Source organism: Melanotaenia boesemani, chromosome 2, assembly GCF_017639745.1.
Source record: "Melanotaenia boesemani isolate fMelBoe1 chromosome 2, fMelBoe1.pri, whole genome shotgun sequence".
Classification (NCBI taxonomy): Eukaryota; Metazoa; Chordata; class Actinopteri; order Atheriniformes; family Melanotaeniidae; genus Melanotaenia; species Melanotaenia boesemani.
Window position 1 is genome coordinate 4,757,808 of NC_055683.1, and position 21,959 is coordinate 4,779,766.

General features: G+C 39.8%; 1 protein-coding gene across 2 annotated transcripts in view; it reads right to left on the reverse strand.

The window, feature by feature from the left end:
* Positions 1 to 3,276: 3,276 nt before the first annotated feature.
* The window catches only part of LOC121631372 (retinoic acid receptor alpha-B-like), a 34,025-nt gene continuing 15,342 nt past the window's right edge, over positions 3,277 to 21,959 (reverse strand). The window contains exons 1-9 of one of the 2 annotated variants that reach the window (XM_041972248.1): positions 15,119 to 15,316; positions 12,529 to 12,683; positions 10,981 to 11,122; positions 8,503 to 8,663; positions 8,242 to 8,418; positions 7,948 to 8,152; positions 7,783 to 7,850; positions 5,328 to 5,418; positions 3,277 to 5,237 (exon numbers count right to left, since the gene is read on the reverse strand). In XM_041972248.1, coding sequence (XP_041828182.1) covers positions 4,993 to 5,237; positions 5,328 to 5,418; positions 7,783 to 7,850; positions 7,948 to 8,152; positions 8,242 to 8,418; positions 8,503 to 8,663; positions 10,981 to 11,092 — 1,059 coding nt within the window. In that variant the 5' untranslated portion in view covers positions 11,093 to 11,122; positions 12,529 to 12,683; positions 15,119 to 15,316 and the 3' untranslated portion in view covers positions 3,277 to 4,992. Of the gene's footprint in view, positions 5,238 to 5,327; positions 5,419 to 7,782; positions 7,851 to 7,947; positions 8,153 to 8,241; positions 8,419 to 8,502; positions 8,664 to 10,980; positions 11,123 to 12,528; positions 12,684 to 15,118; positions 15,317 to 21,959 lie in introns of those variants that run through there. The other variant, XM_041972242.1, reaches the window with a different exon arrangement.

The following is a 21,959-nucleotide window of genomic DNA, read 5'->3' on the forward strand; positions in this document are numbered from 1 at the left end:
CTTAGTAAGATTATAGAAAAAGCTGTCTTTCAGCAGCTACACAACTTCCTGACACTAAAGACGTCTACCAGTCAGGTTTTCAGCTGGCACTGACACTGCTCTAGTTAAGGTCTTTAATGACATCCACTTGTGCACTGACAGCAAAAACATTTCAGTCCTGGTACTGATGGATCTCAGTGCTGCATTGATATGGTTGACCAGAACATTGCTAGACTAGACTGGCTGAAAACCTGGGTTTTTTCAGCTTCTACTTTCTGGCACTGCAATTAATTGCTTTGATTCCTATTTAAAAGACAGGGACTACTTTGTGTCTATAGGTGACTATAAATCTGAGCAAACTAAGATAACCTATGGAGTTCCCCAAGGGTCCATCCTGGGCCCACTGCCGTTCAACATCAACATGCTGCCACTCGCTCAAATTATGAAAAACAACAATATATGTTACCACAGTTATGCTGATGACACAAAATTGACATCTTACCAGGAGACTACAGGCCAATCCAAACACTAATCCACTGCATTGATCAAATTAAAGATTGGATGTGCCAGAACTTTCCCCTGCTTCTCCTGTTTCTCCTTTTGCCTCTCTACTTTTTTCTCCACCTGCCTCACCACCTTTTTCTCCACCTGCTTCTCCACCTGTCTCTCCCTCTGCCTCTCCACCTGCCACAGCATTTCCTTTTCTCTCTAAACTACCTGGCAGCTTTGATTCTGTAACCTGACAAGATAACACATTGGTTCATGCTAGGAAAACAACTATTTTGCTTAGTGATCATTATTTTCACCATTATTAATGATTCAATAGTTGATCAAATAACAGTGGCCTAAACTTTAAAGTTGACTCATTCTAAAATAACTTCTGATGTCAACCTTTGTTTTCTTTGCTTCTGAATTTCTAAAGACACTGGCTCTATCTGCCACTAGCTTGCGCTATCTCTTCCTACAGAGTGAATGACAGCAAGGACAGCCAATCAAGTTAGCAAAAAAACAAACAAACAAACAAAAAAAAAACAAAAAAAAAAAACAGAAGAGCATATTGTTTCTTTTTTCCCAAGCTTATCTATAAGTTGTACTAATGTCTACATTTAGGATATTAAAAAAATACTTAACTGAATGGCTACGCTTTGACTAAAGTCCTGGCTGAACTTTATGACACATTATAAAAAGTGCTTGATAAGAGGGTTGTATGTTTTTTCAAGGTCAAATTAAAGGGAGGACTTTTTGAAGAAAAGTGTAAATAATTTAAGTGGAATTTGAAGAAACAGTGTACAGTGTGCTATTTTTCAAGCTCATTTGGTTGTACTAATAACTTGTCAGGTTTTATTTTCTGTTTTGCCTGGTATCTGTTTTTGAGGCATGCTAGCAACACTGCCATCAACGTTTCAAGCTAGTTAGCATTAGCATTCAACTTCATACTCACAGCCTCCTCTGCTGTGAGTAATTTGTAGTTATTTATGCACAACTTACTAACAGTGTCGGACTTACTTAAAAGGTTTTTGTCTGAAATGATCACTTTTTGTACTTTTTAAATTCTTTAAAACACTTTTCTGAATGGCTATGCTCAGACTACATTCAGACTTTAAACAAATGATAAAAAAGGGCCTGATTAGAAGGGCGACGTTGTTTCTCTTTTTAATTTTAAGGTTAAATTAAATGGAGGACTTTTTGAAGAAGAATTTAAATAATTTAAGTGGAAGTTGAAGGAACAGTTTGTACAATGTGTAATCTTTTTCAAGCTTATCTATGAGTTTTACTAATAAGTAGTCAGGTTTTATTTTCTGTTTCTTCAGATCTGTTTTTTGGGCATGCTAGTGTTGAGGTGTAAAAGAACTGGACTGATTTAGTCAGACATCAATTTTCAATGGGGGTATTCTAAAAAGTCGATCTACTGATTTAGCTGGGTATGTTAACCAAAACTAAATAATTGGGTTTTCTGTTCCTAACTGGCTAATCTAGCTAAATTACTATGGAAACATATACCGTGAACATAGCCTGTTAGCGAGTAGGTTTTGGTAAAATGGTAAATGGTCTGTACTTATATAGTGCTTTATTGTACCTGGAATGATACCCAAAGCTCTTTACATTATACATTACATTCACCCACTGATGGCATTCAACCACAACCCTCCAGGAACAATTTTGGGGTTCGGTGTCTTGCTCAGGGACACCTTGACATGAGAACGACAGGCCGAGGATTGAACCTGCAATCCTCAGGCTACAAGACGACCACTCTACCCACTGCGTCACGCTGCCCCAGCTTGTTCAGGCTATGTCCAACTAAGCTCCAGCATAATGATTTTAAGGTTAACCATATGCGTGATCAAATCTGTCAAAACCATTTTGATTTAAAGAAATTAACAGACATTTTTTATCATTTTTTTTGTCTGGCAACTTCCCCATTGCATGCATTTATTACCTTAAAAGAGAAACACTTTGTTTTGCAACGTCATCATTCACTGACATTTTGCTCTATATCTCCATGGATTTCTCATAGTCAGTTTGTATTCCAATTCCTGGTCTGCCTTTGCAATCTGGTGTGTAGGTGGACTTTATAGAGTTGCTTTGCAGTCATCTGGACCTGGTTCTGATGATGCAACCCCTTGGGATGCTCCTTATCATCGGGCAGTCTCACGAGCTCCTCTACAGGGGTGAGGGGTTGTTGTGGTTGCCCCAAACGGGTCTTCTATCCTGGCTGTAAAATGGGGGTACCCTTCACAGGCGCAGTGAGCCTACAGCAGTATTTATTACTTACTGGGTACCGGAGGAATTTTTTCTAAGGTACAGATGAGAAATTCTTAGCAGCCTGAAGAATGTTTTTGCTGTTTTACTTGGATCCAGGAAGGCTTGGGAGCAGATGGGTCACATCTATTCATATAAATTAGGCTAATATATTTTATTATATTATTAAATTAAGTCTTGGCTTTAAAAAAAAAAAAAAAAAGGTGCCTGATGAGAAGATGGGAATCATGTCTTTTAAGTGGAATTTTAGGAAACAGTTTGTTCAGTGTGTTTGATGTTGTGACATACTGAGCGGGTGGAGAGCTAATGAACTCACTCTGAGTGAAGTAATAAAGTTATGCTTTGACATTTGAGTCACTAATAGTCTGTAGCCAACACAGAGACGTGTATTTCCTATATCTGCTCTGCATTGTTGTAATAAATGTGCCATTAATGTTACATGCTATTCTGCTAAACAGTAGAATTAACTTCTGGTTATATTTGTCAAGTGAGTTTCAAATCAGTACACAACTTTTCACTAAAGAACAGTCACAAAAAAAAATTACACCTCTTTATTTATCTCCCTGTATTCATACACCGTCCAGTGAACTTTACCACATAATAAAGGGGACAACACTGAATTACATACATGACTGGTACCTGACAAGAGGGATGTTGTAGTGAGGCAGTGAAGCTGTGTAAACAGACTTTAACATTAAGTGGTGCAGACTATTTAAAAAAAAAACTAAATACATTTAGATGTTTGGCAGCATGAATAATCACTGATGACTCAGCTTTGGTTGAAAATGCCCACCTACAGGCAGACAAGATGTTAGCATATAAAATTTGTGTCACAGTTTTTGTTAAATTAATTCCAGTGAAACAAACTTAATCCAAGACTTATTCGTCTCAGCCCTCACGTGTCTGTGCGAGGAAAGGCTGAGGAAGCTGTGTGTGTTTCTGTGTTTGTGTGTGCAAAGGGTGGGGTGTAAATGGGATAGATAGCTGCATTTGAGAAACATGGTACAGTATATACACATGTACATTTAGGAAAATAACTTTGTGTTCAGTCTGTCTAAGTTTCGACTTCTTTCACAGCCTTTCTTCTATACACTATATTACATGTAAGGATTTTGTTTTAATGGAGGAAATCCTCTTCATTCACATCTGAAAATCCAGTTCATCCATCATTTAGACTGCATATAATTAACTTTTAAAATCAGCCCATATAAGAAGGTGGGGCAGCGTAGAAAATACAGTGATTCCTTCATTTACTATGGCTGAGAACACACTTGTTTTCAACTTTGCCTTCATTTGAAGCATCATTTCTGCATGTTGCCAGAAATTCATTCTACAGGTTTGCAAGCTGCAACATGCTAGCAACTAGTAGGGGCAGTGTGGAGAGTTAACCAGATGTAAGGTCATAGGGGTGACAGCGGTAAAAATGATCCAGACATTCAAAGACGAGACACTGCGTGCTTGGTTTAGGGGTCTTACTCGCCAGCTATGAAGCAGCTGCTGTTTTTTTTCTGCTGCAATCTCAAAATGAACCAAATGCTAACTTCCTCTGTCGTTGCCAGTTTTGTTTACACCATAGAAAAATCAGCAACTCTGTATGTGAACAATTATGCTCGCAAACATGAGGTTAAAAGCAAGTATATTCTCAGCCTTGTCTTTCATTTAACTGCAGACAGGATGAACTAAAGATAATTTGTTCTGTCATGTTAACTTCATTTTATTTGTTAATATACTTTGATCAGGTCTGCTGGGACAAAGGTAATTTTACGTGGGTATAGGATTACATCAGTGCACTTTAAGAAGCTGCTTTCTATGTCTGTGATGGCAGCATTAATGTAGAAAAATTCAATTGAGGTTTTACAGCAACACAAGCTGTCTCCGGCTGCAAACCCAGAGATCTGTTCGAATAAAGAATGGATCAATAATCACCTGAAATTCTCCATTATTTCATGAAGTTATGATTAGAAAGTGAAAAAAACCCTTTGATATGATTTGCAGGCCGGCAATTTAAAAATGGAGGAAGTTTCTGAGGAGAAATATTCTGGTTTCTTTCTGTCTGCAGTGAACTAAAAGTCCAATGTACAAATCTTCCTCTGCTCCTTCTGATTTGGGCTTTAATATAATGCAAGAAGAAAAAAGTGACTGTTCGTGAGTCCTCACAGAGTTGCTGAACATGAACAAACGTGTTGCCAGTTACTGGTTCGGTCCACAGGTGAGGCTCTGCTAAATCCTCCTGTTCTTCGTAAACAGGTAGATTCAGGTGGGAGGGGAAGGGGGAGAGTAGGGCGAGGGTCTCGGGCTACAAGAAGCTGCAGATTTGGGCGACGGACTCGCATGGTAGTTCCCAGGCTCTGCTTCCTTCTCCTCTCTGCCTTCTCCTTTCCCCTTCCCTCCCCCTGCTCCTTGCCCCTCCAGTCCCTCAGAGTTCTCCAGCATCTCTTGGATGAGCGGCGGCATGGAGCCGGGGATCTCCATCTTCAGAGTGATGACTCGTTCTGCTCCTGGAAGTCGGGATAACAGGGCAAGTTAACGCCAGGGAAGCTTCGCTTTCAGTGTGTGGAAATGATTGTGTGTGTGTGTGTGTGCCTCACCCTTCACACTGATGCTCCTGAGGTCAGTAATCTTCATCAGTATCTTGGGGAACATGCAGGGTTTATCAGGCCTCCTCCTCCTCACGTAGATCTATACATACAACGATCAGATTTAATCTGTGTAATTTGGCCTTTTTTTTTCTTTTTTAAAACACAAATCAGATTCCCACTGACTCAGTTTTTCTTCATGACCTAAAATAATTAATTGGCTCCTTTCAGCCAGAAAAAAGGCTCATCTGCTTCAACTTCATCCCAGAAAAGGCTAGAAATAAGGTGCCCCCCCCCAAAATTAACCTGAATGTTTATGAAACACTTCTGATTGTTTAATTTGGCTTATTATTGTTTGACCTTATTGAAAATACACTTAATACTTCTAAACACGGCTCAGTATAAAAGTCATGAAAAGCTGTTTTTTTCTTAGTTTGTTTTCCATCTTTGTGGTCTTTTTGAGTCTTTTATTGGTGGTTCACTTCTTGTTTTCTCTTTTTGCTTCTTTTATGTCTCACACAGTCGAACTACATCTTTGTCGTCATTTAGTGTTTTATTATAATAATTTTGTGCCTTTTGATCTTTTTGAGTGTATTTTTGTGTTTTATAATTTTCATTTGTGTTATTTTGTCGTTTTTGTGTGCCTCTAGAAAAACAGATTAAATTCCTCCATAATGATTTTTTCTTTAACCAAATATGACACATCTAGTCTACATGATCTCCATTTGGTAACTTATTTATTACCTAGTGGCTGAATATCTCAGTCGGCACAGCATCCGAGTCTCATGCAGAAGTCCCACAAGGGACGAATATTAACATCTTCCGGTTGGGTCTCTAGACAAGAAAACGCTGCTACCTAACCACCGACAGATCCAAGTCTTTTTGGAGAAAAGTGTCTGTTGTAGAACTGCAACTAATATAAAATTTCCACTTTTCCCAGCACTCATTTCAGCAACAAATTTTGATTTTGTTTTAGCAAAAATTTAAATGAAGACTAAATGATAATTTAGTTTTATTTATGATTTAATAATATAAATCCTTTCAATTTTAGTCAGTTACATTAAACCAAGCAGATTGCATTTATGGTAGATTTAGTCAAATATAAAATATCAGGGTGATATTTCTGAAGTTATTAATTTAACTGGATAAAATGGCACAATAAACTTCTTATGGATTGGACTTTTCTTTTGATGTTATAATTATGTTTCTTTAAATGTGCCAATCAATTGTTGAAATAATGCTTAATTTGCTCCTATGATTATTAATGCTGAACATGGTATCATTACGTTTGCAGCCATGTAAAAGCACCAGTAGCTAATGCTGAACAGTTAGCTTTAGCATATTTAGCTTTACAAGAATTTTAGGATGGTCGACGTAAAAATAGTTTCACATTTGTTGTGTTTTCACCTGTGCTCGTCGCTCCACAGTCTACAAAGTGTTGTACTTTACCCCAAATGTGAAATGTGTCCATCTGTTTACTCTTCTCTTTCTCTCAGATGTGGACTTTTTGTCACATTAGTTTCATGAGAGCATCTAAGCTAACTGTACCGTTAACCAAGAGGTAGATTAAATGCGTGTCTTCCTCTTTACAATCCACAAACATTTTGTCAAAGTCCTTCAGTATTAGATTTAATTTAGTTAGATTTAGCTCTGAGATTAAGAGCCTTTTTAAGGCAGTCTTGGTCAGTACAGCAGCAAATACAGCAGTTACTAAATGACAGTAAAAAAAAAAAAAATACACACACACACACACACAAACAGAGACTATAAAAAGTGTATTCAGAGGTTTCAACCTCAGACATTTTCAGCTTGGATTTAAAAGCACTTTAGACAATCAGCTCATTAAAGTCTCCAAAAGTCGCAGCAACAAGCAGCTTTTTTACATTAGAAGAAAAACACAACTTATGACAATAAAAACCCAACTTCAATTAAAAGCTCAGTTTCTTCACCTCAACACGCAGCTTCAAAGTGCGGTAGTCATAAATCAGTAGTGTGTCAACCATCGTTAGATTGGTTACTGACTGCATCATTTGTGGACTCTTCCTGGATTTAGGAAACATAAGCTTCAACTGGTCTGAAGATGTTTAGATCAAGTAATGAAAAAAAAAGCTTTCTACGGGGATTCAGTGGCCTGAAAAAGACTTGATCCACCACAGTAAATAACTGTCATCAGTATAAAAATGTAAAACTGCATCTGACACATTTAGACCATTAATATAAATAATGAATAAGAGGGGACCTGTTACAGAACCCTGCGGGACCCCTTTACTGTTTGTGAGACTGTGATGGAAACTTTAAAATGACAAAATAAAGACTCCTTTGAAAACCTCTGATTTAAACTAGTTAGTTAGCACATCTCCTTTAAACCATTATATACTTTCTATTAAAATATTTATCTTTGTTTTGTACCTGCATGTGTCAGAAAATAAACTAATTTTCTTTATAGAGAAACAACTTGACGTCAAACCTTCAAAGCTTCAAGCATTGGCTCCTGAAGAACGTCCACCTTTTCAGATTCCTTCAGGTCCTGACGGTCTGCACACATTTAAACAGAGCAGAAATCTCTCCAGCTGCACACGGAGCAAGAAATATCCGTCTGATGCTTCAATACTCTGAAGACTTTGTGCAGTACCTCCACAGAGCAGACAGATGGCGCTGAGCAACCCTGTTTCTGCGTCGTCCATCTCCAGTGGGAGCAGCTGGTTGGCGAAGGAGAAAACCAGGTCCGTGAGAGGGCCGAACCCCGCGTTGTGCATCTGGGTGCGATTCAGAGTCAGGCCATCGGAGAACGTCATGGTGTCCTGGTCGGGGGTGTAACGGGTGCAGATCCTCAGAATCTGGGAAAATGAGGAGGCAGGGAGGTTAAATTAGGAAGGAAAATAACTTTCTGTTGCAGGATGGATTAATCTTGGAGGAATTATGTCACCAGTATGTCGAGGCAGGCAGCTTTAAGCAGCGTGATCTGATCAGCGATGGTGAGCGTGGTGAAGCCGGGAAGCTGCTTGGCGAACTCCACTGTCTTAATGATGCATTTGGTGGACAGTTCGCTGAACTTGTCCCAAAGACTGACGTCCAGAGCAACACGGTGCTCGGAGCTGTTATTCTGCGAGTTCAGGAGGAAGAATTAGTTTGTATTGGGATTTTAAAAAAAAAAGGAGCTTCTTTTTGTTGGTGTTTGTAAGAATACCGTGGTGTATTTTCCCAGCTGGCAGAGGGAAGGGAACGTGTCCTGATGGGCCCGGCGGACCCGTTCGATCATCTGCTCCGTGTCTGCTGACAGCACATACACCTCTGAATCCACCTGCCGCTTCTCCTCCTTCTTCTTCTTTGTTCTGTCATTTCGTACCACTGTTGGTGGAAATCAAGACGGGAAAATGAAGCGGGACATTTTCAACTGGTTTCTGTGGCTATTTAACATCTGAAATCAACCACAGAGACTACTTTGTCATCCAGGAGTTCATGATCCACTCAACAACTGCAATGTCTGTTGCAGCAGAACAAGCCCAGATCATCAGCCCTCCACCACCGTGTTGATGGTATGAGGTGTCAACATGCTGCTGTTCATTATGGCCGAACATTCACAGGTTGTGCAGAACAGATGTGTTTGTTCAGCTTTTCAATCCTAAACCATACTTCCATGTTCTCTTAATGTTCAGTGACTATGAATATTCTTTGTCAACTCAGATAATCTTCTTCAGGTTCTTTGCTCACATAAGGGAATTTTGACCCGAGTAGAAGTACCTGCTAATTATGTGTTTTAACTGTTAACTTGATAAGGAGTGTATTTAATTGACAGCGACCTGTAAAACCACTTGCTTGGTAGACCTGGGGTTGGAGGACCCAAGTTCAAGATCAAATTTATTTGAAGAGCACATTTAAACATCTGCTGTTGGCCAAAGTGCCGTACAACAATAGTGGCCACATAACAAGAATAAAAGTAACGTCAGTAAAACCAATAAAAACAAAAAAAAAGAGAAAGCAGTCTGAGGCTAGGACCGTTAACCCTAAACTGCTCCCTGAGCACCAATTATTATTATTATTATTATTATTATTATTGTTATTATATTATTATTATTGTTATTATTATTGTTATTGTTATTATATTATTATTATTGTTATTAATAAAAACACTTAAATCACATGCGTCTTTGACCAAATCAGAATGAATTTTATGGTTAAATATCTCTGATGCTGAGGCCTCCACTAATTGATTTTCTTTTCTGTATCTGTTCAGTTCAGATGAGACAAATTGTAGTAAAAACATGCAGAATAGAACCACACTGGACCACAATGCACAACCAACACAGAGGTTTGCTGCAGCTACAAAGAGCTTTTCAGACTCAGCAGCTTTGAGTAACCAGACTATTTAAATTATGCAGGTAAAAACTGCTCCCTGCTGTGAGGTGCTGGATCGTTTCAGGAGCCTGAACCTGCACCTGGAGTTCTGCCTGGTGTAGTAGATCTGGGCCTCCGTTGCCCTGGTACTCATGGCTTGATCCTGTGCTGCTATGATTAGCACCTCTGTGCTGTCCTTCAGTGCAGCCCTGTAGAGCCATTGGTAGGACGTTTTCATATCCGCCACTTCAGGTATCTGCTGGCGGTACATGCCATGCAGGAGCTTGTCCTCCCACGATAGTTCCTCCATTTCATTCTCCTCCAGGTTCTATTGCCTGAGACACTCATGGTCCAGGTTCCCAAGAATTCAGTGTAATTGCCTTTTACACATTACTCAGCATTATTCATGTATTGACAGCACTTAAGAGAAGTTCTTGCTGACATTAGCTCTGTTGTCGGTCGGAAACCGACCAATCAGAAGAGAAGACAGTCTCCACTTCCAGTGTGTCGAGTGAGCGAGGATTATTTAGTCGAATGCACAGCGACAGAGCTGAGAGCACGCTGGTCACCACCGTGAGGACTCGGTAGAAAGATGGGCTCTCACCAATGTGGTTCTCTGCTTGCAAACACTGTGTTATTCCCTCCAGAGTTTACTGTGTGCACACTTCGTTTTAAAAGGCCAAACTGGAATGTCTAGCAGATGACAGCAGAGTAGCTACTGCTGCTACGCTTCTGGTGGAGGCAATGCCGGTTAGGTCAACATCTAAATGTAGTGCATTATCAGACTAATAAGATCACGGTTGACAAACAATCTGTTTTTATTAAACCTTTCGGTTCAGTCCCAGCATCAAACATCCACTCTGACTGGCTCTGCGTGCTAGCTTTACTGTCTGGGACATCACCAGAAGCAGAAATAGTAGAAGGATGTTGCCTTTTTAGAGCCAATTCAATCAGAAACTGAACAAAAGCTGCTCTGTACCAGCTCAAGCCTCAATCACCATGGTAATATAGCCAGATGAACTAAAACTTTAGCTTTAGATATTTTATCTGCTGCATCAGCAACAGATTTATAGAAACATGACAGTTTAAATCTGGAGAGGTCTCTTATGATTAAAGCTGATGGGTTGGTGCTGTAGGACATGTTAATAAATAACCACCAGAGGGCGACAAATATGAAGGCTAATGTGTGTTGTGTAGATGAAAGTGACTCTTTATGACTAAACTTAAAATGCCATTAGACACAAACCTTAAGCAGTAAAGTTGTTTTATACGCTCAGTTTTTCTCTACAATCACACACAGCATGTAAGTGGACACACACACATTACTCACACTCTTTAGACATGCCAACATCGAGGCATTTCTGCAGCCGGCAGGACTGACAGCGGTTCCTTGTCACTTTGTTTATGACGCACACTTTGTCTCGGTGGCACGTGTACACCATGTTCTTCTGGATGCTCCTCCGAAAGAAACCCTGCCGAGAGAAAAGCAACACGAGCCATCCTGAAAACACATCACAGCCTCTGAAATGCAGAAAGTTTCATTTGTTTCGTTGATGCACAGCTGGTAGGAATCATAGTCTTAACAGGATAAGAGCATTAAAACATACACTAATATCAGAGGAGATGCTTAATGTATGAGCAGATTCATGGTGGGTGTGCGTGTCTGTGTTTGGGATTAGGTGAAGTAAAGAGGCTTACAGATCCTCAGGGTTGTATGAAGGTCATGACCCCTCTGCAAACACATTATGCAAATACTCGTTACGCTGTTTCTGTTTCCAGAGTGGCTCCAGAATGAAACCAGTTTCTCAGAGCTACTAACATTTTCTCTTGGTCGCACCGGTGCGCCTAATATTTCACAGGTTTAGGTGAAGGACTTTAATTATCATTCTGAAGGTCTGTTCCCTCCTTACCCGAGCTCAGAGAAGAATAACCAAGTCAAGAGAAGGGGTGCGTCTTCACCTCTGAATTTAAGCTCAGCGCACATTATACGTCCGGTACGGCGAAGTTAGACTCAGGCAAAATCACGGAAACTGGAATCGATTGTAAAACGTGCAAAATGGTTGCATTTGCTCATTTGTGGTTGTTATCTATGATCCTCACTAATATTAGAGTTTTACTCCTTGCCTCAGCAAAATGAAGAAAAGCTGATTGACAGTTGAATAAGTTTTGACCGTTGAGGCCCAACGGGATCAAGTCTCTCCCAGAAGTTCAGCGGTGGCTAAGAGGTTATAAAAAAAGATGAAGAAATCCAGCACAACGCTGCTCTAGAAAAACTGTTTCTGGTGAAGCATAAGTGAGAATATACTGGCTGATAAATCTTCCCAGAAAAAAGCAGAGCAGCCTCCATCACACTCACCCTGCTGCACCTGGAGGCTGTCCTGGAGAACATCAGTGGAAAGTAAATTTAAATCATGGTTGACATAACCACTAATATGAGAGGCTGCTGCGGATTTAAGAAAAAACAGAATAACAAAAACCCTGGATGTTTCTGGCTGTGTGAGAAGCCAAAAACATGGCTTACTATATAAAAGTCAAAGAGGAGCTGCCTCTCACCAAATTCAGGTCCAAGTAGATAAATTTCATGGAAAAGATTAAACGTAAATCCAGAGGAGGGAAATTTGCCAGAGGCAGCACAACCTCATGAGCGAGTTTAAAATGTAAAATGTTTACTTTTAATCAATTCTGTCAAGCTGGAACTTTATTATTATTTTTTATACTTAACATTCATGCTTTAAGTAAAGTCAAGCATTTTCCTTAACCTCATTATTAGCTTAAACGTCAGCATGTATAGGTAATGATCAAAATGAACCTTTAAAATGAGCGGCTGGGAAAGATGGGATGCACCACGTGTGTGTTTGTGTGTGTGTTTGCTGCCCACCTTGCAGCCTTCACATGCGCTGACTCCATAGTGATATCCAGAAGACTTGTCCTGGCACACAAAGCAGGGCTTGTAGACCCGGGGTGGTGGGAGGGGTGAAGGGGGGCTGGGAACAAGCAGGTCTTCCCCAGAACTTGTGCTCTCAGTCTCGATAGCTGCAGGAGAATCGACTCAGTCAGACTTTAGCATTGCAGTTTTAAGAACGTCTCTCAGAAGGTATCAATCAATGTCGCTAATCACGTTAGCTTTCATTATTTGCTGAAAAACTTTGCTGTGTGAAAGCAATGGATTAGGTTTCTCAGTCATCACAATATAACAAACCACACGTTGGTTTGCAGTCAACACTTGAAGGCAGACATGGGTCAGCATACTTTTTTTTTTTTTGCACCACTAATGATCGGTTGGTGCGCTAGTATGCAGAGCCAGCACAGAGCAACGGGAGGAGCAACGCTGACTCCGCCCACAACTCGAATTGCTAATGAGCTGCTGCTTCTCTGCAGAAGCAGAGTCCTGGAAAAGGTTTTGTGATTTTTGCCAAAAACTTCATAATCACAACTGAAAGACCACTGAGAACATTTTACATAGTTCCAAATAAGCATTGGAGTGGGTCTTTAAAAGTGTGGATGAGCTTGAAATTTTCCATCTGCCAGAACATAAAGCATCTTTCATCCTTGGTTACGTACAGTACCAGTCAAAAGTTTGGACACACGTTCTTGTTCTGTGCATCTTCACTGGTCTAACGATTCGATTCAACGATGCATCACTGTGTTGCATCCTGAGTTTTCTTTATTACTGCACATTGTACTTTCTTCGTCAATAAATACAAGCAGTCAGATAATTATGAAATCTGTTTATAATTATTTCAGAAATCAATCTGAATGTCCTGATATTGACAAACATCACAAACATGTAAACAATGATACTATTGTCAACTTCATCATTGAACTTTATTGTTCCATTGCTGGAAACTCAAGAAACATTATGTTCTGTCATCAAAAATGGTTAAGCAGCCCTCTAGTGGTTAGATGTCTTGCAGTAAAGCAGCGTGTTTTGTCTCTTCAGTCTTTCCGTAGTCAGTTCAGATTATGGAAGTTTTTCATGCTCTCCTTTATGGCCAAGAAACATTTGCCTTTAAATATATGTCTAGTCAACTTGTAATTCAACACAGAATATTGTTGAGGTAAACATTTGTTGATTAACAAAGTTGTTTTAATCCCTTTAGTTTGTTTGTGCATGCTAACTGCTAGCTTGCCAATGGTATTTTGCATTGACTTTAGCCTTAAGCTAACTTACTGGTTTTATACATTTTGATGTGTAATGTTACGTGATTTCACTAAGACAATGAATGTATTTCCAGTGAGATACTGATGTATTTTCTGTATGTTTGCTAAGTTTTATAGTTTTCCTAGGTGAATTTTTGAAAGTGGATTCAACCTCGGATCTGCTGATCTGTTGCTACAGGCCAGATCGCGCCACACATACAAGCGATGGCAGAATATATACATTATTATAATCGTTTATATTCGTCCGCATTACAATGTATCATAGAAATAATTAGTACTGAACATTTACTCTGGAAAATTATGCAATTTCACATATCTGTAATTGTATTTCTCATGTTAATTTTAGGGTGAAGAAAGTCTGGTGTTTCAGTCATTCTTGTGTGAGTCAGCTTTTAAAGACTAACATCATTAAACATTGAATCCTATTAACAGTTTTGCAGAAGTGGCACAAACAACAAAAAAAGAATTTCTGAGAAAAAAACACTGTTTCTGAAAAGTTTGGACTCAGAAAGACTGTAGTTTTCTATACCAGTGGTTCCCAACCAGGGCTCGAATTACACCGGAGATTTTCGGGGAGCTTTTGTCGGGCGTGCACCGTGACGTTGCACATCATGTGCACGCCCATATATATTAGTGCATGTAGTGCAGTCAAAAATATGGTTACTACAAAAAACAAAAAAACAAAAACAAAACTCTGCTGCTACTGTTTGCAGCTTGTTTTAATCAGAAACAGGGACGAAAAGTTCTCTTAACCACAAAAGAAAGCATATAAAGTGTTTTTTGTATGATCGCTGACAGCATGCTACAAACAAACAGCGCTGCTGTCCACGGCTGAGGGAAACAGAACGGAAAAGACCCCTTGTGCTCTTTGAGGGACCACCCCAGGTTGGGAACCACTGTTCTAGACCATTGTTAGTCTTTCTAGAAAGATTCCTTCAAGTTTTTAATAGTCCGAATAGTCCAGAGGGATCCAGGGGCTGCTGGAATAATACTTTGTGGACAAATAAACTCAAAACAGAAGTTTATGAGAAGCATTATGTTTGGTGGTAATATAGAGTGTATTCACACCAGGTTAGTCCGCTGGATGGGGCACACCTGGAGACTTGCTTCAATTCAGGGCTGCAACCGAGTTTGCATTCACACTGTACTACTTAGACGAATCTGACCTTTTAAATAATGTATTCCCCTCCACGCCACATGTGGCGCTGCATCAAGAATTACTGAAGGAGAAAAACAAGACACACACACACACACACACTGGTTTATCTATTGATTAATGCAGAACAGCTTCAGGTTCTAGTACATACCAGCCTAACATGCAGCTGCATCAGATCCTAGCCGTCTTGGGTTGATCTGAACGTTTACAGAGTTCTTCCACATCTTACTGCGAGCCATTTTCCCAGCTATCGTACTTGTTGTGTTTACCCACAATGCAGTGCGCTAAACCCATCTTCTTTGATACGAATCAGAGTTTCTTTGCACATTCACATTCCCCAAATAAAGCAGACTTTCCAAGCAAACGGACTTGGATCTGAAACATAAAGGATGGTGTGAATTTACCCATTATCTGGTTCTACCAGGATGATCTCTATCTCTATCTCTAACAAAACAATAAACTTTCCCAACAAATATAAAAGAGGAAATACCAGGATGTCTACCTGTGAACAGGGGAGTCCATCACATATTATATTGATGCAGTGGATAATGATTCAATGTTTGTTGATAATACAAATTCTGCCACAATACAATTTTGATTCGATTCAGGATCCAGAGATTGATGTATCACAGCTGACTGAACACAAACACTTCCAATCATATCAAATCACAAAAAACAACCAAAATATCAAAGTCTAATAAGGAGATGGACATGGTCAGCAACAGTGGTGGTTAAACCACGCCATTCTGGTACCAGTGGACCAAGAAACGTGGAGCTGAAATGGAGACTCATCAGACCAGCAACGTTTCTCCGTCTTCTATTGTCCAGTGTTGGTGAGTGTGTGTGAATTGTAGCCTCAGTTTCCTGTTCTTAGCTGGCAGGAGGCACACGGTGTGTCTTCTGCTGCTGTAGCCCATCTGCCTCAAGGTTGGACGTGTTGTGTGTTCAGAGATGCTGTTCTGCAGACCTTGGTAGGAACCAGTGCTTATTTGAGCTCCTGTTGTATTCCTATCATCTCCAACCAGTCTGCCCATTCTCCTCTGACTTCTGACATCAACAAGACATCCTGGTCCAGACAACTGCTGCTGACTGGATATTTTCTCTTCTTCAGACCATCTCTGTAAACCCTAGAGATGGTTGTGTGTGAAAATCCCAGTAAATACTCAGACCAACAACAATGCCACATTTAAAGTTACTTAAATCTCCTTTCTTGTTCATTCTGATGCTCAGTTTGAACTTCAGGAAGTCGTCTTCATCATGTCTACGTGATTAAATGTACTGAGTGGCTGCCGTGTGATTGGATGATTAGATGTTTGTGTAAACAAGCAACTGAGCAGGGGGACGTGATAAAGTAGTCGGTGAGTGTAAATACACATTGGTTTCTTTTGCTTATGACCAGATCCTCATGGACCCAGTCCTGGTTTGTTTTATCATCCTTGCTTTATTTTGTCAGTCAGTTATGAGTATTCTTTTTTAGTTTAGGTTTTAGGTTATTATTTATCCTGCCATTGCTGCACTTTTAGTTTCTTTAGTCTTCATTAAATCTATCTGGCTGTTTCCAGCTTGTAGTCCTTCGGTTGTTTCTGTCCTTCCTGTTTGTCCAGTCTTAATCATGGCTCGTGACGCTGAACCACTAAGAAGTGGTGCTTTCATCGAAAAGAGGAAAAGATTAGCTTCTAAATGCGGCACAAAACAGTTCACCGTGGCCAAGATTTCAAGCTGTCTGTGGCTCCATTCCTGATGATCAGAGCTGCTGGATAGGAGGTAAACCACAACATCCCTCCCCAGATCCTGCCTCCAGGCTCAACATATCAAATCTGTCCTTTCATTTTTGTTCGGGGCACACAGTGATTTCTTTTGAGGTCCCAACCCGTCAGATTTTTAAAAAGCCGTGAGCATCCACAACTCCTACCCTACTCCCTCTTTCACTCTGCCTCATTTAACCTCCAACCTACCACACTCCCATCCCCTCCCCCTGCTTTAGCAGCCATACCAGACATTCCACCATGGAGGAGATTCAGCTCCCCTCCACTGCTCTGCCGTGTTTACACAGAGAAGGAGAGAGAGAAATACAGTGAAAAGATCCTTCTCCTCCGTCACACCATCCCTCCATCTTCCCTCTCTTCATCTCTCCTCTGTTTGCCTTTGCTCTCTTCTCACTGACTCACTAGCCAACAGCTCCCTGAAGCTCTGTCTGACCTCTTTTAAGCTCCTCTCACTCCTTCTCCCCATTTCTGTTTCTAAGAGCCTCTGTTTCCATTCGTCTGTTTATGAATGTCTTCCTACCGCTTCCCACCTCTGTGTGGATATGACACAGAGACCGACATGCCAGAACAAAATGCTGCTTTCATTGTAGACACACCTGAGAAAAACCTTTTTCTTCTTATTGAAATGAAGTATTAGGCTTTACAAAACAAAAGCTAAGGTAATGGCATTCCAGTACTGCCTGACAACCAGCTCACACTAAATGTAACTCAGTCTTTGAAAACACAACTGGGTAAAAGAGTAGAATATGTGCACAGATGATAAATAAAACATAGATGTGACCCTTGAAGACCACCGCTTTTAAACCCTCACCAGTTTGGGTCTCTACAACAACAAATGACATAAAAGGGAGTCACCTGCTGGAGATTTGAGGTTTGTCAAAATAATATTATCAAGCTAGCGGTTAGCATGCACAAACGGACTACAGGGATTAAAACAACTTTGCCCATCAACAAATGTTTACCTCAATAATATTTTCTATTCTAGTCAATTAGACATTAACTAGAATACTTACAGGGAGAGCATGAAAGACATCTTAACTTCCATATTCTGTCTGAACTGACTATGGAAAAACATGCTGCTTTACTGCAAGAAATTTTAAAGACAATGTCACAATATAGTGATAGCTCTTGATTTTCTGGTAATGGAACAATAAAGTTCAATAATGAATTTGAAAATAACATAATAATTTACATATTTATGTTTGTCAATATCAGGACATTCAGATTGATTTCTGAAATAATTATAAATAAACAGATATTTCATAACTATCTGTCTGCTTGTATTTATTGATAAAGAAAATAGAAATGTGCAGTAACAAAGAAAACAGAGGATGCAACACACAGTGATGCATCGCTGAATCGAATCGAAGACAAGATAATTGTAACTGCATTGTGAGACCAGTAAAGATACACAGCCTCAGTTTCCTGTGTCACATGTACGATGACGTCATGTCATTAAAGGATAGCTGGCATCATCACGTTAGCTTATCAATCAAAAATGGCCCTGCCCATAAACTCGTAGCCATATTGGGAGCAGATTTACTATTTTAAAACAGTTTAGACCAAGTAGAAACCCTGTTTATCGTGTTAAAAACACTATGTTGGGATTTACTAGTAAAGCAGGGTGGAAACTTACATCCTGTACACCTGCTGCATCTGCATTTAAGGGAGAAAATCTCCATAAGGGGAGAAAATAAGGAGTTAAATGAGTCACACAGTATGATTTATAAAGGTTAGTTTTTCTTAAATTCTGATTTTATTTACATATTCGGAGAGGTAGGAGTGGAAGTAAAAACTTATATTATCCCACCCCCTTTTAATAAACCAATAATAATAATAACAACAACAACAACAACAACAATAATAATAATTGTATTTTTAATTACTTGTGTTAGAATTTATAAGTTCTGCCAGAACAAAAAATATTTGTGTCATCAGCGAATAAAACCATATTGAATCATTTTGAAACCTTGCATTTTTCATTGGTATAAAGTATGAAGAGTTTAGGGCCAAACACTGGCCCCTGAGGGACGCCACAGGTAATGTCCAAACACAATGAACAAACATTTCCTAATTTCACAAACTGCTTCCTTTTAGATAAATAACTGCTGATCCAGTCTAATGATTTCCCCCGGATGTATTCTAGTTTCTTGAATAATGTATCGTGATTTATTGTGTCACAAGCTTTTTTCAGATCTATGAATGAAGATCACTGTTTTTTGTTTTGGTCTATTGAATTTGTGATTTCTTCCACTGAATCGATTGATGCCATTGATGTTGCTGTGTTAGATCCACATCCATATTGACTTTCAGTGAGTAATTTATGTTTTTCTACGAATTTGTCCAGTTGGTTATTGAAAAGGTTTTATTTGAATTTTGGAGAATTGAGATGTAATGACACAGGTCTGTAGTTTGTGAACTGGTGTTTGTTCCCGGCTTTGTAGGGAGGTATGACCTTTGTTATTTTCATTTAGTCTGGAAATGAACCGGTTTGAAACAATAAGTTACAGATGTATGTAAATGGTTTTGAAATCCCCGCCATCCCTTATGACCGCAGTCATATCGATGTCATCTCATCATCATTAGATGCCTTATTTGTACATATTTGTACATTTAGCATTTAACAGTTTCTATAATCTCTCTCTCATCCACTGCTGTGAGGAAGATTGAATTCAGGTTAATATCTTTATCCACATATTTTGCAACTCAACGTCCAAATTTATTTTGTCGTCCATATGTACTAATTTGTAACCCTCCAGATCAAATTCCAGCCTTTTTTCTGTGTCCATGTTTCAGATATTGCAATGATGTTAAATGATTGTGTAAATTGTTTCAGGTAATCCTTGATGCTTGAAAAGTTTGCATACAGACTCCTGCTGTTAATTTGTAGAACTGATAGTTTTCCATCCGTATTGATTTGGTTATATTGTTAATCAGTGAAATAGCAGCAGTTATTATTGATGGTTGAAGAGGTAGTTATCGGGGTCGGTCATGCTCCATATCCAATATACTGTGATCAGTACATTGAAATGTTTGTAATTCCAGGTTATCAAGCTCACTGATCCTCTGGGTGAATGAGTTATTTCAGTGTACATCATGTTTGTGTGGATGTTATGACCTTACAGTCCAGCCCAAGTTGATTACGGGTATTTGTCCAGCTTGTTGATTCTTTTAACCCTAAACACTTTGGTTCTGTTTGGTTTGGTGAATATATTACTGTTTGTAGTCCAAATGTGTTGAATTTTTTTCTCTTTCTTCAGGTAGCGTGTTTGACTAAATCTGCGTTGTGTTTGGTTAGGTGCTCATTGATGAAGACGTTTTAACCTTTAAGTTTCCTCCCGTTTCAGCGGTGCATTCTTGTGTTTTATATTTACAAACCCCATGAGAGCAGGTTTGTATTCGGCTTTCCTTCTCAGCAGCAGGTGGCAAGCCTCGATATTCCAACAGTCCAGCTCTATGTCCATGGTCACATGCTGCTCCGTGGAGCTGACATCAAGGTCGCTGGGCTCCTCCCCGTTGTTGGGGCCTGCCGCCCAAGCACAGCACCCAGTGATGAAGATGTCGTTCATCCTGGTATTTGGGATTTTGGGTGGTTGGAAAGCTGCCAACTCTGCTCTCTAGGAAGGCGATCCTCTTATCCTTCTCCTCATTCTGGATGCAGAGAACCTTCACTTCCTCCATCAGCAGAGATGCCCTTCTGCAGCAGCCTGACAGCAGAAACTTCTTCTGAGAGGAAGTCTTAACGCTTTTTTAATGTGGTCCACCTCCTCAATTACAGGTGCTTTCCATGGACCCAGTCTTCGTCCGGTTTTGCTAATTGTAGAACATGCTGTCAGCTGTTAGCTCAGCGGTTAGTTGCTAGTTGGCAACTAGTTCTGCTCCTGTTCTTTCAGTCCATGTCCAGAAATTGGCGTTTTCTTTCTAACCAGGGAATAAACAGGGTTGAACAGTGGCCTTTCTGTATGGAGTTTGCATGGTCTCCCCATGTACTCGTGGGTTCTCTCCGGGTACTCCGGCTTCCTCCCAACATCCATAGACATGCATGTTAGGTTAATTGGTTACTCTAAATTCTCCCTGGGTATGAAGGTGAGCTGGAGTGGCTGTTTGACTCTCTGTGTCGGCCCTGCGATGGACTGGTGACCTATCCAGGTGTACCTGCCTCTCGTCTGCTATTTGCTGGGACAGGCTACAGCTTCCCAGCAACCCGAATTGGTCTAAGCCGTATAGAAAATGGACAGATGTATGGAAACAAACATGTAAGTTGGAAAGGTTTACAACTGAGTGGTGGATGTGGTAAAACACTGCATTGTAGAAAAGGCATTTCTCAGTATAATTAGACAAAAACAGACATTCTGTATTGTTTAGTCTAAAATAGTCGGCTGAATTTCTGTAAAATAAAAGAATTTCCAACAGCATCCTGCAACCTGTCTCTAGTGAATAATCCAGGATAGTGATGAGAGGCCGGCCTCTAAACTGGCAAAGCATGTTCATTATTCAGGGGTGGTTTACTGGCTTCCAGCCAGGGTGCCAACGGCAGCCATTTGATAGTGCTTTGCATCAATTTTAGTAAACAGCTTAACCAGACCCAGGCTAACATTTATGCCACTGTCAGATTTGAACTTACTGACCTGAGAGCAAAGACAGGCTGCCATGTCCAGGAGCAAAAATGACCAGATTTTAAAGGTTTTAACCTTAGTCTGACCTGCGTAAACCCTAGGGCTCAAATTAATCCGCTTTTTTAACTCTGTAAAATGTTATGGTCACGCATTATACTTTATTTTTAGCTTATGCTGAGTATTTGTGTTTGTTTACAATCACAGACGGTCATACTGTTTTTTTCCATTGTTAAATGTTGTTAAGCCTTATTACTATGTGCAGAATACTGCAACAAAAGCATTTCTGAGTGCTGACCTTTCCTGTCTCCTTGTAAAAGCTTAGCAAGAGGACACAGATTTTGACAGTGATAACAGGCAGAGGTTAAGCTCAGCTAAAGAGGAGCCATCAAGACCTACTGCCCTCTGATCCCAGCAGTCACAAAATCCTTTTTTCTTAAAGCTCCGGCCGCTAAACTCATAGTTTCATTTTGAAAATTTATTGTTAAAAAGTTCCTCTTTTTGTACCTGGGATCCATCATTGCTATTTAATCTTTCATTTCCTCCGACAGATCATTTATCTATTTATCCATTACTTGATTAATCATCTATAATCTTCTGGAACCACATGTTA